General features: G+C 46.0%; 1 protein-coding gene across 16 annotated transcripts in view; it reads left to right on the top strand.

Annotated features, from left to right (window-relative positions):
• The window catches only part of sipa1l3 (signal-induced proliferation-associated 1 like 3), a 415438-nt gene extending 401781 nt beyond the window's left edge, over positions 1–13657 (top strand). For 15 of the 16 annotated variants that reach the window (XM_063063512.1, XM_063063522.1, XM_063063516.1 and 12 more), the window contains 3 exons: positions 2039–2171; positions 6758–6839; positions 8902–13657. In XM_063063512.1, the coding sequence (XP_062919582.1) occupies positions 2039–2171; positions 6758–6839; positions 8902–9045 (359 nt within the window). In that variant the 3' untranslated portion in view covers positions 9046–13657. The remainder of the gene's footprint in view (positions 1–2038; positions 2172–6757; positions 6840–8901) is intronic. The other variant, XM_063063526.1, reaches the window with a different exon arrangement.
• The last annotated feature ends 2624 nt before the right edge of the window (positions 13658–16281 follow it).

Raw genomic sequence — 16281 nt, 5'->3', positions numbered from 1 at the left:
CCCTGTCATAGGGTTCACTGAACTGCCAAAGGAGTTCATGGTGGAAGAATGAGCTAAGAACCTTGCTTTCGAAAATTGGTAATGTATACCAATTCAACCATCAGAAACTGCTTGCTTTTCTGTGAAAGCAAATTGAGAGACTTTCCAAGTAGATTGGAAGGGGAATACTGATGGAGGATATTCACTGGTGATTGGTAGCATTAGATCTGAATGTGATATCAGTGATCCCTGGTTACAAAGAGTAGACATTAATGATGCAGGAAAACTGGAGTTACTAGAAGTCTGAAACTGAAGAGATTGTCAGGAACACCCAACCAGCCGGGTAAAGGAGTGAAAAAAGAACGGAGTAAATCTTGGAGGTGGTGACATCAGGACTGCCCAAGCAGAACAAACTGGAACAACAGGTTATCTGAAATTGTTGAATTCAATTTTAAGCCCAAAGGGCTATGACGTGCCTGGAGGGGAGATGAGGCACAGGTTCTGGAATTTCTGTTGGGAATTGTTAGACTGGAGTGAGAGTCCACACAGATAGCGGTCAGGATGGGAGTGAGGTGGGGGCAGTAACAGGAGACTGGTACTCATGGCCGAACTTGTGGACTGAACAGAGATTTTACAAAGTGGTCACTTGCTCTGTTCCTCGAGGACAGACTGTCTGGGCAGTGGGAATGGCGAATGTTGTCACATGAACCAAGTCACCAGAGAAAAGTATTGGTAGATGTGAAGCAGACTCTTTATTCTGTCACGTACCCCGTGACGGGTTAAAGAACCAGCAGAAATGCAAAACACCTTGGAGTCTGGTATTGCTGTTAACTAAAGCTGTTAACTATTTATTAGTAACTACACAATACAGTAATATAAATTCAGATATATCAAACAGGTTAGCAATGATTTTATATATATATTTATATATATGTGCGTATGTGGAAATATAAAAAAACAAGCTCCTTCAAGCCAAGGGGTAAATGGATACAGTCTTACGGTGATGGGTAAAGTTCAGTTCAGTTCGTGGTATTGAGTTGAGTAGTGATGGAGAGAGAGAGGTGTTGTGGTTGTTCGAGTAAGCCGATGCCGTCGATTCTTCCCGTTGTCCTCCGAAACTTCCAAGTTAGCCAAACTTGACCAACTTAAAAGCACCGTCTTCAAGTGGTAGTCTACCAACCCAGGCCAGGGTTAGACACACCGGTAGACTCCACGGGGTCACTCTTTCACGCACTAATAATCACAGATCGATCCCTCAGAATTGATCCTCAGTCCCACACTTGTGGGCACCTGGACAGGATAGTGGTAACTTCACCACACCCTTGTGCGTCTGCATGTCCTGTGAAACAAGCAATTATGCTGGTTTAAATACTGTTGTGCTGAACACCAGCTGTCCATCAAGTAGCTCCTCCCTTCTCTCCCCGGAGCAACTCAGAAGCCGGCAGTGTCCTTGCAGAAATTCCAAACAAACTGTGAGCAGTCTTCGCCTCTCTCTCTCTCAATAACAAGGTGTTGGTGCTGTGCAGCTCTCTCTCCCTTTTTAAAAGCACAGTTCATAAGGAATAATTCAGGATCCCGTCACAATTCAACAAAACGAGACACAGCACACCTCATCTAGAGACCCTTTTGGAGGAAGAAGGTCTGTTGGACACAACACTACACGGCATTTTATATGCTAAAGATCAAAGGACAATTCCATATTTACAGCTTTCTTTGAACTGCATACAACCTTCACACCCACACTACAGACACCCCCAAATGACTCCCAAATAAAGAATTTAAATAAGCGTTGCCTGCTCTTCCAATTAACTGTGATTCATGGCTCTTGGGGACCCATCGTTCAGAGCTGCAGGTTAGTTAATCTACTGTATATATTCAGATCTGAAGATCGGTTGCTGAAGTTATTTACTATATGTGCTAATGCAAAAAATGCTCTAACAGGTGTCACCCCTTCAGTGCCCCGGCCTTCAGTTCAGAGGTACGACAGTGAACAAGTAACCCAGAAGACTTCTCCAAAACATGGCGTTCCAGTGATTATTCCATTCTGTTTTCCTTCTAGTTCAGAGAGCAGTTTCTCTCTTCTCATTAAATGATGCCTCTGTTGGATCAGACCTTGGACCAGCCTACAATCCTGCGCACGCACACCTTGCCCTCGAGCAACAGAACTCTCCCAGAGCCCCTCACATTCTCAGGTGAGTAATTTCCTTTTGTAATTCTCCAGCATCCGGAGCTAGAGTATAAAGGGTAGTCCTTTACTGACTTCAACACTGACTGGCAACTCCTGCGATGCCACTGCTGCCAAACTGCATCGGTCTCTGCCGTTCCTTTGGGTTCATCAGCTGCGTGGAGGGGAAGCTTGCTCTCCATGTTGTACTGCCCTGGCTTGCGTATCTAGACAGCTGGGACACAACATCCATAGTCAACTCCAACCTTAGAGGGCCTCACGATTAACTGTGGATGTATATATGTAAAATTAGCTTATATACACAGATTGATTAGAGTCATAGAAAAATACAGCACAGAAACAGGCCCTTCAACCTATCTAGTCCTTGCTGAACCATTTAAACTGCCTACTCACATTGACCTACAGCCGGATAATAGCCCTTCCTACCCCTCCTACCCATGTACCTATCTAAACTTCTCTTAAACATTGAAATTGAGCTCGCGTGCACCACTTGCCCTGGCGTCTCATTCCATGCTCTCACCACTCTCTGAGTGCTCCCCTCTTATTCTCTTTAAACTGTTCACCTTTCACCCTTCACCCTTAGCCCATGACCTCTGGTTGTAGTCCCACCCAACCTCAGTGGAAAAAGCCTGCCTGCAATTACTTTATCTATATATCTCATAATTTTGTATACCTCTATCAAATCTCCTCTCAATCTTCTAAGTTCCAAGGAATAAAGTCCTAACCTATTCAGTCTTTCCTTATAACTCAGGTCCTCCAGTCCCAGCAACACCCTAGAAAATTTTCTCTGTACTCTTTCAAATTATTTACGTCTTTCCTGTAGGTAGGTGACCAAAACTGCACACAGTACTCCAAATTAGGCTTCACCAACATTTTATACAACATCACCATAATATTGATTCTAAGTACATAGAGTACACAGAGTGGCTGATGTGGTTGTAGTGGTGATAGGGGCTATTGGGTGGAGGTGTTGATCAGCCTGACAGGTTGGGGGGAAGGTTCAACACTGTAAAGCTGAGGTGAGACCCAAACTCTGAGCGAAGGAAGGTCACTACCGGTGTGGAATTCTACATCCATATCAGCTACTCCTCTACACAGCCCCTCAGCACCCAAAACAACCCATTAAAAAAGACCATCAAACACCCAATGTGCAGAGAGTGAAAAAACATCACACAAGCAAATAACGTTCTGAACTGAAGTCCACAGACAGTCCATAGTTCAGCGCAGAGCCGAGCAGCAAGCTGAGCTCCCTGTCCCTCGCTTCCAGTCCCGACACCCTGACTTTTTGTACATTCTCCCCGTTTCCACGTGGATTTCCTCGGGGAACTCCAGTTTCCTCCCACATTGCAAAAAGGCGTACAGGTTAGGGGGTTAATTGGTCACATGGCCGGCGCAAGCTCATTAGTCTGAAAGGGCCTGCTACTGTGCTGTGTTTCTAAATTAAAATTTTTAAAAATACAATCAATCTCTGTATATAAGCCAATCTTACGTATATTCAAAGTTCAAAGTAAATTTTATTATCAGAGTACTTATATGTCACCATGTACAACCCTGAGATTCTTTTTCTGCGGGCATACTCAGCAAATCTATAGAATAGTGACTGTAAACAGGATCAATGAAAGATCACCCAGAGTGCAGAAGACAGCAAACTGTGCAAATAAATAAATAGATAGTATTAAATAATGAGAAAATGAGATAAAGAGTCCTTAAAGTGAGATCGTTGGTTGTGGGAACATCTCAATGGATGGGCAAGTGAGTGTAATTATCCCCTTCTGTTCGAGAGCCTGATGGTTGAGAGGTAGTAACTCTTCCTGAACCTGGTGGTGTGAGTCCTGAGGCTCTCGTACCTTATACCTGATGGCAGCAGTGAGAAAAGAGGGTGGCAAGGATCTCTGATGATGGATGCTGTTTTCCTACGACAATGTTTCATGTAGATGTGCTCAATGCTAGGGAGAGCTTTACCTGTGATGTACTGGGCCAAATGCAGGAGGACTTTCCATTCAAAGGCACTGGAGTTCCCATAGCAGGCCGTGATGCAGCCAGTCAATACACTTTCCACTACATATCTAGAGAAATTTGTCAACATACACTGCACTTAAACAGTTATAGGATTGCTTTTGTATTTATTGTGCTTTTTTTGTACTATATTATTATTGTTTTTTTGCATATTGTGTTTTTTTTTACACTGCATTGGATCCAAAGTAATGATCTCTCTTTTACACTCATGTGCTAAAGAATGACAGCAAACAATCTTGAAAAGCTGGTGATACCCACAGCTGTGGAGGTGGGGAGTCAGTCAGTATTACCTCTGCAGCGTCAATATTCATGGGGGGCGGGGGGTTACAAAATTTTCTTTGCCGCCGATAACAGACTTAATCCTGCAAAAGGACTTGGGAGTTCTCGTGCAGAATTCTAGGCCAGAATATGGCCAATTGCTCTTATTCTAATGGCCAAGATCTTTCTCATCACCTTCTAGAACTAGAAGGTATAGAAGGATCTTTCTTGTCATCTCCTGCACTGAGAACTAGAGGTCATGGGTGAAGAGTGAAAGGTGAAATATTTAACGGGAACCTGAGGGGGAACTTCTTCACTCAGAGTGTGAAACGAATTTCCAACAGAAGTGGTGGATGCAGGTTCCACTGCAACATCTAAGAGAAGTTTGGATGGGGTACGGAGGGTGTGGTCCAGGTGTGGGGTGACGGGACAAGGCAGAGTAACAGGCTGGCACGGACTGGATGGGTTGATTGGTAATGGCAAGCCTTTCTTGTCACCTTCTCCTCTGCAGCCATGTAATATCCCGGGAGGGAACAAATAGCAGAGGGGGAGATTGAGAAAAAGGTTCACTGAAACAAGAAGTCCTCTTTTACTGGATTAACACACACTAAACGGTGGAAGAACACAAAGGAGAGGAATAAAGAACTGACGTTTCAAGCCGAGACCCTTCATTTGTTTCAGTGATGGTTAGTTAGAAGCTCTGAGAATCACTCGCTTGGCAGTCTTTGGTGATGGAATCTTACCCAGGAAAAAAAGTAAACACCTATGTAACACTCACAAAATACTTGAAGAACTCAGCAAGTCAGGCAGCATCGAAGGGGGTGAATAAGCAGCCGAGACCCTTCTTCAGGAGTGCAAAGGAAGGGGGAAGATGCCTGAATAAAAAAGATGGGGTGGGGGGAGGGCAAAGGGCCTAACTGGAAGGTGATGGGTGAAGCCAGGCAGATGGGAAAGGCCAAGAGCTGAAGAAGAAGTAATCTAATCGGAGCGGAGAGTGGAGAATAGGAGAAAGGAAAGGAGGTGAGGATCCGGGGGGGGAGTAATAGCCAGGTGAGAAGAGGTGAAGTGTTGGAGTGGGAAATAGAGAAGGTACAGGAGGAAATTTGTTCACCGGAAGGAGAAATCAATATTAAAGCCATCAGGTTAGAAGATAGGGTGCTGCTCCTCCACCCTGAGGGTGGCCTCATCTTGGCACAAGGAAGTGGCCATGGACCGACACATCGGAATAGGAATGGGAATTAGAATTAAAATGTTTAATTTGTCATCTGAAAGACGGTATCTCAAAAGGTCAGTACTCCCTCAGTACACAGAACGGTCCTTTCAGACCCCGATGGAACACCAAAATAATTGAGCTGCTGACACCTAACCCTTTCTTCCTGCACATGATCCATATCCCCCTATTCCATGCACATTACCCCCTGTGGGCCTCTGTCATCTGCCATTACCACCAGCCCTGGTAGAAAGAAAGATTGATGTTATTTGCTGGGGGCAGCCTGCAAGTGTCCCAATGCTCCCGGTGCCAGCATAGCATACCCACAACTTACTAACCTAAACCTGTTCATCCTTGGAAACGGGAGCACCCAGATGGGACCACGCAGTCACGGGGAGAACGTACAAACTCCTCACAGTCAGGGGCGGGAATTGAATCCCTAATCTTCCAATCATTGGCGCTGTGAAGCGTTACTCTAACTGCTAGACTACCAAGCCACCTGACGAGTGGGCCTGGATTTTGTTCTGTAATCTGTAGAGTGGGATTGAAGTTTCTGAGACCCAGGATGTATTGCTGACTGATTGAGGCCCACGTGAATCCGAAGGGTCACTGGGGTCAGGATTCCATTGTGAGGCCTGAAGGTCAAAGCTGTGATCGGCACCCTGCGGTGCGGTAAAGTCTGAAATTAGAGGCCTGGTAGTTTGAGTTTGAGAATTCGGGAACAAGGACTGGAGGCCTGACGGTGACCTGAACTGGGGTTGGATGCCTGTCTGTCTGCACGGCTGGGGGTGGGGGGTGGAAATGGCCTGTTTTGCCCTTGATGTCTTATGTTGTTCTGCGGAACATTGTGGGCATGCTACGTTGGCGCCAGAATATGTGGGCGGCACTTGTTATGCAGGTTGGTGGGAATAGGCAGGTTAAACGGTTTGGTATGGACTAGGTAGCCAAATGGCCTGTTTCTGTGTGGTGATTTTCTATCATTCGAGGACTGTGAGCTGCCCTGGGTATGCTGGTTGTTAACACGAATGATGCATTTCACACTGTTTCAATGTACGTGCGGCAACGGAATGAATCCATTGTGAATGTAATAAAGGTGTTCTCTGTTGCAGCAGTGAACCAGCGTTAGTGCTTTCCGGGAAGGTCTACCAGCTCGAGGTGCAGCTGAAGCAGTTGCAAGACGATCTGCTGAAGGTGAGAGACCTCAGAACATTTGTTACCATCCCTGTGGGGAGTGACGGGGATCAACCATACTTGCTCATGGGCATCTGGGAATCCATCTCTCAGTTGGTGCTGGGGGGGAGGTGGGGGGGAGAATTCCCACATCCCACAAAAGGACATGTCCAATGTTCAATTTAATATCAGGGAACGTATACGGTATACAACCTGAAATTCATACCTTTCACAGACGTCCATGAAACAGAAGAAAATCCCAAAGGATCAATAACAGAAAAACGTTAGAACCACAAAGCCCCACCTCCCCCTCCCACACACAAGCAACAGCAAAGCCCCAGCCCCACCCCTCTTGCTACAGCGAAAGCATCAGCCCCATCCCACCACCAGTCATGCAAGCAATAGCAAAGCCCCCAAGGAGACCACGACCTAGAGTCCATCAGACACTACCGTCCATCCCAACAGTTTGATATCCTTCAGGCTCTAATAAGACTGTTTCGATGTTACAGTCTGTAGCATTGCGTACTTCCCCCAACTTGAGAATCAGCAACAAACTCTGTCTCACCGCTGATCACCCGAGTGCAGTGGCCCCCGACAGCCGCACCTGCTGTCTCACTGTTCCAGTGTACTGATCGCCCGCGACGCTGCAGTCAGTGACACCAGCAAGGAACCGGGCCGTCCACAGGGTCGCACGAGGCCAAACCCAGAAGGCACGTATCCTGGCTTTCTTATCCCAGTCCATCTCTTGATTGGCTTGCTAGAGCACATTTAATACAACTAATACTAATACTTATTTACAGAGCACTTTCCAGCCTCCCTATACTTTCCTCCAGTCACTTTAAAATTATGCTTCCTTGTCATTTCTGCCGTGGGAAGAAGTTTCTGGCTGTTCACACTACCTTACCATATTGTACACCTCTACTCTCATTCTCTCCAAAGTGGAAAGCCTTACTCCACCTAATAAGATATACTCCCTAATCCTGGTAAATCTCTTCTGCACCCTCTCTAAAGCTTCCACATCCTTCCTATAGTGAGGTGAGCAGAACTGAACACAATACTCCACGTGTGGTCTAACCAGGGTTTCACAGAGCTGCAACATTACCTCGTGGCTCTCAGTCACCTGACAAATGAAGGCCAACACACCATACGCCATCTGGATAACCTTACCAACTTTGAGGGATCTGTGCAAGTGGACCCCAAGATCCCGCAGGTTGGCCTGCAGGGCCTCAGTCTGGGGTTAAATAAATCCGTTAGAAAGCGTGTCCACATGTGGTTGTTCCTTTGGAGAATACGGCCACCTACTTCACATTGCTTCATAATTATGCTGCGGGAATACTTGGGGAATTGTGTCAGGCATTCAGCTGAGTCACTGCCTGCCCTGGGGCTGCTGTAACATTGGAGTGAGATTTAAAAGCCAGGATGTGTTTCCGATATATCCTTTTGTGGACTGTGGGAATTTTTTTCCCCAAGCTCTCGTCATCTGCCAAGACTTCATCCTGACTGAAGTATTCCTTTGGTAATTCGCAAGATGCGGAGGAAACGCCATACAGACAGTGGTGAAGTCTTGAAGTGCAGGAGGCCAGACTGGCTGATCACTCCTCTGTACCACCCACTGGACAGAGAGGTCACAAGCTCTGCATCGTCCCAGCAGTCTGGTAACCCACAGAAAACCAGCGCTGGGCATAATCCATCACTTTGTATGTTCAACTCCTCCTTTGATTATCGGTATTTCAGAGCACACTGCATGCCTCTTTCCACCTTTTCCACCTGCATCTCTTTCATTTCTGTATCCATTCATTTTCTTTTCTCTTTGGTACTGTTTCCCCCTCCCCCTCTCCCTCCCTCTCTCCCCTGTGTCTGTCTGTCTCTCTCTCTCTCTCTCTCTCTCTCCCTCCCTGTCTCCCCTCCCTTGCTGTCTCCCTCTCCCCTGTGTCTGTCTCTCTCTCCCTCTCTCCCCTCCCCCCTCCCCCTCTCTCCCCTGTGTCTGTCTGTCTATCTCTCTCTCTCCCTCCCTGTTTCTCTCTTTCTCACTCTCACTCTCTCCTTCTCTCATCTCACCTTCTCTCTCTCTTCCTCTCTCCAGGAGAAGGAGGATAAGTTTGTGCTGCAGGCTGAAGTTGCAAACCTGAGGGAGAACAACCAGCGTCTCCAGGAGGAGTCCGTCTCCGCCACCGAACAGCTGAGGAAATTTGCCGAACTGTTTTCCAGCACGATGGATAAGAAGTGACACCAGCCGCGCTGTCCACAACGAACCCAAACCTGTTAGAGTTTCCCTGTGATTGTATTACAGAGTGACTACCCAGCCTGGGAGATTCCACAACCGTCAGTTTGTCACTAGTCTGAGGTGGTCCTTTCCAGGCATGCACTGCGGGAGAGCAGTGTTAGATTGCAATTGTGTTGCCTACAGGTTTCAGGCTTTCACTGCTCAGTCCTGCAAAACCTTGCCCCAGTACTAATGTCAGCCAGTGCAAGTGTTTCAGTATCGCCCATGTTGTCCAACCCTCCTCTCCGGTTTCCACAAGAGCCTGTTAGTCTCTCTCCTTCCAGCTCTCTGCTGCCCCCCAACGGCAGCCAAGGTGATGCAAGCTCAATGGAAAATAACTTCCTCACTTGCACGAATGACTGTTCTGTCGCCCTTTTTAGCTAGTCTTAAATTCAGTTTATGAAAGCATTCCCCCTCGCCTACCTCCCCGGACCTCATCAGGTAGCATAGCATTTGGAGTAATGTTTTATAGGGCCAGCGACCGGGGTTCGACTCCCGCAGCTGCCTATGAGGGGTTTGTACATTCTCCACCACCCACCCCCGTGATTGTACGTGAGTTTCCTCAAGATGCTCCGGTTTCCTCCCGCATTCCAAAGACATAGATTAGGATTACTAAATTGTGGGCATGCCATGTTGGTGCTGGAAACGTGGCAACACTCGCACGCCAGCACGTCTTTGAGCTGTGGTAGCCGTTGATGCAAATGGCATGTTTCACTGTATGGTTTGATGTACACGTGACAAATAAAGCTAATCTTTAATCTTTATAAAAACTTTTTTAACCCTCTGGCCAGAGAGTCAGTGTTTCCCAGTTTTTAATTCTCATTTGGCCCCTTTCCCAACCTGAGAACACAGGCCAGTTCCAATTGACAGCCTCTGATATTCAATATCATCTTGCAAAGTTCACGTGGTTTTGATTCGAAAATAATGAACTTGAGGAAAGAACACTGACTGGACTAAATCTGAATCTGCGTGGATTGGAATAGTCCAGGTTTGACAGTGGTGCTGGGTGACAGGATGTGAAGTTGGCCAGGGTTTCCTCTCCATCTCTGCTCCATGACCCTGTCTACCCTCCTCCCAAATCCTCCCCCCTCCAACCCCTTGCGGGAAAGACTCTTGCAAACGCTTTGTGTTATGAATGAGTGTTGCTTTCTCTGGTTGGAGATCTTGTCACCCAGCAGCGGCCACAATAAAAGATCAAAGCGCCCTTCATCTCTCCAGCCTTCTCCTTGTTCAGAGGTTGGATGGACAGAGAGAGATTAGTTCAGGGATGAGGTTCAGAGAGAAATCGATCGAGGGACGGGGACGGAGAAAGATCGGATCAGAAATGGGATGGAGAGATTGCGTCAGGGATTGGGGATGGAGAGGGATTGGATCAGGGTTTTGGGACGGAGAGAGATTGGATCAGGGATGCAGTCAGCCAGTTAATCTCTGATGTAGGTGGCTCATTTAAGTCCACTGTTGGCCTATCACGTACAATCCAGTCGTAATGCTAAGACCTTGTCACCTGTACAGTTTTCCACACTGTCGATGTATTTCAGTAAGCTATTTAATTTTATTTGAAAATGTTGATCAAAGGGTTTTGTTTCCAATATAAAAAATTTAATATTTTGGACTGAGACAACAAGGGTATCCTGATCTAATGAAAATATAGGAAGTAATTAAAAGCACTTTCTCGCGCAGCCTAAATTATTTTCTAGAAAATTTGCATTTAGGATGTCTCAGGAAATTTAAACTGGTAAATGTAAATGCTCTTTGTGTACACTATATTTGTATAAATTGTTTTAGATTTTTTAAAATTTGAAATCGTACAAATTGCATTTGAAATTGTGAAGGTTTATCGGTGACTACTGAATATTGTGGATCGATGACCTTGATCTGGAATGGTGGGGTTACCACTGCAGACGCTGCATTAGGGGAGTGATGTTCAAGGATGAAGTAGACATCATGAACTGGTTGAGCGAAGCATTTGGTTCAGTTCTTCTTGGGAATGTTGTTGGACATGATTTCCTCTTCATCTGGGCTCTTGCAATAATTTGCTCAGTTGGGGCATGACATTGCCCTTGAGAAGATGGTGATGAGCTGACCCCTTGATCTCCTATGGCCTTTGTGGCAGCTGTCTTGGCGAGGGACCCAGTGACCATGGAAGATGAGCCAGACCTTTCCAAGTGGCGTGCCATGACCCAGCCGTTCTTTCCACGGTGGAAATGGAGGGAGACAGCCCTGGCAATGGCAACGTTGTGGTTAGCCACCAGCAGGCAAGGACTATTGGGTCTAGAGTGCTTGTGGCACTGGTTTGAGACTGTAAGACAAAGGAGAGTTGGGACGTTCGGCGTGTCGGTCACCTCCACCATCCTATCGAGGCTAATTTAACAGTTGGCTTCCATTCACTTGGCCTTGCAATACCGCAGTAAGAATCTGTGTGTGTGTGTGTGTGTGTGTGTGTGTGTGTGTGTGTGTGTGCGTGTGTGCGTGTGTGTGTGTGTGCGTGTGTGCGTGTGTGTGTGTGTGTGTGTGTAAACATCAGTGGCACGTGTGCTCAGAGTCATAGAGAATTATGAAAACATAGAACGGAACAGCACAGGAACTGGCCCTTTGACCCACAATGTTGTGCCGAACCAGGTGATATGCAAATCAAAACCACCCAAACTCCTCCCTACACCATGTCCATATCCCTCCATCTTCCTCACATCCATGTGTCTATCCAAACATCTCTGAAAAGCCTCTAATGTATCTGCCTCTACCACCAGACCAGGCAGCACGTTCTAAGCACCTACCATTCTGAGTAAAAAAACTTCACCCCTCTCACCCTCAATGTATGTCCTCTGGTATTAGACATTTCAATCCTTCAGTGTCCTTTGAAGGTAACACAGGAATTTGGGACACATCAGTCTACCAACACTCGATCCGATTTTCCAGGCAGGTAGGTGAGTGACCACTTCCTCTTTGGCATATTCCATATTAGGGGACTGGGGGACTCCCATAAGGAATACACAGCAGCAGGACACTAAGACTTAGGGGAGCTGTACATTTGAATGGAAGACCTGGACATCGCAGTGATCAATCGAACATTGCAACCCTCCCCCCCCCAAAGCTTGCAGTGCAAGCTGAAACTCACCGGCAGCCTGTCTGTGTAAGACAAAATTGTGAACAGTTGAGAGGAGTATGGGAGGGGAGGTTTGGTGCTGATGTGTTGGGGGTAGGGGAGCTGGTGATAGAGAGAGAGACAGTCACTTTAACCGATTCAGCAGTCACACCGAGAATGAAGGGCCCAAACAGTGTGCCGAGGAGGGAGGGGATAATTAAGCTTTGTGGTGGAGCCCAAACGTTCTGTAATTTATATGTAATTGACACCTTTAGCACAACGCTTTAAAGTACAGGCGACACGGGTTCAATTCCTGCCACTGCCTGTAAGGAGTTTGTACCTCCCCTCCTGTGACTGCGTGAGTTTACTCCTGCAGTCCAAATACGTACCAGTTAACTAGGTTAATTGGTCTCTGCAAATTGTCAAGTGATTAGGCTGGGATTAAATTCCCCCGGGTGCTTCAGTTTCCTCCCACAGTCCAAAGACGTACTGGTTGGTAGGTTAATTGGTCATTGTAAATTGTCCCGTGAGTAGGTTAGGATGAAATTGGGGAATTGCTGGGTGACACAGTTTGAGGGGCTGAAATGGCCTGTCCCCTGCTGTATCTCAATAAATAAATAAATAGATTTACCAGTAAATTAGCTTCAGTGTCCTTGAGAATGTGTGTGTGTGTGAGTGAGAGAGAGAGAGGGTGTATGCTTGTCAGTGTGTGTGAGAGAGAGAGGACGAAGGTACATGCATTGCTTTACATGTGCGTGTCTGCATGCACATGTGAGTGTTGTATGCATTGCATGTCTGGAGGTGTGGGAGTGCATGCACTACATGTGTGAATGTTTGTGTGTGCACGTGGAAACACCTGGTGGTGGTGTGTGCACCCTGAATTAAAGATGAGAACACCAGTGAACATCCACGTACGGCAATTAATGTTTATTCTTTGAACCAAAAAACGCTTTGCGCTCCCTCGACTGTTCCCACCGCGACAATGCAGCCCCCCTCTACATGTACGTGACAGCACGTTAGCCGATGCACATTTGAGGTTTCTTGCATAAACTGGACTCTAAAGAGACGGGATTTTAAAGGGCATTTATACGACGACTTAAATTTCACTCTGGATGCAAAATGTTCCAAGTGTCACAGTTGCAACCATCAATGTCTTAAAAATAAAGTTTACTTGGAATTTGGCTTTCTTTGTAATATTTGTGTACAAAAGAAGTGAAAAGTCTTGAATTTTATTGTTTATTATGTGGTGCCCATTTTCCAGTGTACATTTTTGTCTGTAGGATTATTGATGTGATTTATTGATTTCAGGACATGTCCTCTCGTTGAATGGTGTGTAACTTATCTTTTATCTTCACATTTTATACAGACTTTATGCTTTCAACTGAGATTTCTATTTAATTTGTACTTGTTTTGATTCAGCTTTTCCACCGATAAATCATCGTTTACTTTGTTCTTTTGGCATGTATCTGGGAAATTAAATTAAAAAAAACTTTCACAAAGTCACAAACTACAATTTATTTCTAAACTGTCAACTTACAGTTAAACAGTTTCTTTTTCAGTTGCACCCAGCTCGGACTAAGTAAGGTACTTAGGGCGTTTTGGGGGGTTAGCACATAGAGCAAATAACTTCAGCAACTGACTTCAGCCACTAATCTTCAAGTATGACAAGAGACAGTAGATTAAATTTAAAATGTAGCTCTGGACAATGGGTTCCTAAAGTCATGAATTACAGTCGATGGGAAAGCCAGGCGATGCTGATTAAAATGCATTTAGATGTCTATTGGGTGGGTGTGACGAGGGAGATGTGAAGGTTGTGTGCAGTTCCAAGGAAGCATTGTGGGTGCATTGTAAATATGGAATTGTCGTTTGATCTTTAGCAGATAAAACGTGCAGCATTAGGTTGAGCAGGCCTCTTCCTCCAAAAGGGGTCTCAATATGAAGCCTGCTGTATCTCGTTTTGTCAAATGAAGAGACTGATTCATATCTACCAGTACTTCTCTCCAGTGACTTTGTTCGTGCAGTAACGTCTTTTACGCGGCTGCTGTTTAGGGAATCAGTGAAGATCCTCCATCTCTGGCCGTGTTCAGGGCTTCCTTCATTGTCTCAGTAGCTCTGTTTTCACTACTGTCAGTCATCCAGGTCCCAGGTGGAGACTCAGGAATACCATCACACTCAGATGTAGAAGGATTCTTCATTGTTGTTCCTGTAACACTTTTGTCTTACTAGTCAGGTATGTTAGCCTTGAGCTTGAATGCCAAAATCTGGAAGACCATTCTTAGTCTGGCCTCTACCCTTTGACCTGTTTGGCATGGGTGACCCGACCAAGAGCCAAAGCATAAAGCCTGGATTCCAGAAAACATAGCTCTCTGGGTCATTGAGGCATGCAGTCCTCCAAACCCTACAACAAGATTGTGGTCCCCTTGGATGACCTCTGATGAAACAGCTCCTACCTACACCATGCCCATATCCCTCCATCCTCCTTATAGCTCTGTGCTTAACCAAAGGTCTCTGAAAAGCCTCTAATGTATTTGCCTCTACCACCAGACGTCAGTGCATTGCAGGCATCCACCACTCTCTGAGTGAAAAACCTACCCCCTCTCACCTTCAGTGCATGCCCTGGTATTAGACATTTCAACCCTGGAAAACATATTCCCGTCTACACTCTCCATGTCTCTCATAATCTTGCAAACCTCTATCAGATCTCCCTTCAGCCTCCGACTCTCCAGAGAAAAAACCCAAATTTGTCCAGCCTCTCATGTTAGCACATTCCTTCTACACCAGGCAGCATCCTGATAAAGCTCTTCTTCACCCTCTCCAAAGCTTCAACATCCTTCCTATAGTGCGGTGACCAGAACTGTTTGCAATGCTCCTCATGTGGCCTAACCAGAGTTAATGCTGCACGGTGGGGTTTAAACTGGATTTGCCGGGGGGTGGGGACCAGAGTGCCAGGACAGTTAGTGGAGAGGTTGTGCAGGCAGATTTTGGCAAGACCTTGGACAAAGTTAGGAGTCAAAAGGTTGAGCATGGTGCGACGAGTGCCTTGAGCTATGTTTCAATGCAGGAAATATAGTAGGAAAGGTGGGTAATGGTGCTGAAGGTAAAATAGTTCACAGACAGGCAAAGTGTAGTGAGGACCGGCTGCTGAGGGGCAAAATCACAGGCAACAGGATGAGTTGCAGTGTAAAAGATGGACAAAATCGAAAAGGACCAAAGGTGTTATATTTGGAAGGGTGCAGTATATGGAAAAAGGTAGATGAACTTGTGGCACAGTTACAGATTGGTATGTATGATGTTGTAAGCATCACTGAATCATAGCTGAAAGAAGATTATAGCTGGGAGCTTAATGTCCAAGGATACACATTGTATCGAAAGGACAGGAAGGCAAGAGGGGGTGGCGATGTTTTGTTGGGAAAAAATCAAATCAAATCATTAGAAAGAGGTGACATCGGTTCGGAAGGTGTTGGATCATTGTGAATAGAGTTAGAAAACCGGAAGGGTAAAAAGCCCATGTTGGGAGTTGGATACAGACCCCTTAACAATGGTAAGGATGTGTCTGCAAATTACAATGGGAGATAGAAAATGCATGCCAAAAGGGCAATGTTACAATAGTCATGGGGTACTTAATATAAGAACACAAAAAACAGGAGCAGGAGTCGGCCATCTGGCCCATCGAGCCTGCTCTGCCATTCAGTAAGATCATGGCTGATCTGGCCATGGTCTCATCTCCACCCATCTGCCTTTTCCCCATCACTCTTAATTCCCCGACTATGCAAAAATTTATCCAATCTTGTCTTAAATATATCTACTGAGATAGCATCCACTGATTCATTAGGCAGAGAATTCCACAGATTCACCACTCTCTGGGAAAAGTAATTCCTCCTCATCTCCGTCCTAAATCTACACCCCCGAACCTTGAAACATAGAAACATAGAAAATAGGTGCAGGAGTAGGCCATTCGGCCCTTCGAGCCTGCACCGCCATTTATTATGATCATGGCTGATCATCCAACTCAGAACCCAGCCTTCCCTCCATACCCCCTGACCCCTGTAGCCACAAGGGCCATATCTAACTTCCTTTTAAACATAGCTAATGAACTGGCCTCAACAGTTTGCTGTGGC

Source organism: Mobula hypostoma, chromosome 12, assembly GCF_963921235.1.
Source record: "Mobula hypostoma chromosome 12, sMobHyp1.1, whole genome shotgun sequence".
NCBI lineage: Eukaryota > Metazoa > Chordata > Chondrichthyes > Myliobatiformes > Myliobatidae > Mobula > Mobula hypostoma.
Note: the sequence above shows the minus strand (reverse complement) of the source record. Positions and strands in the feature narration are given on the sequence as shown.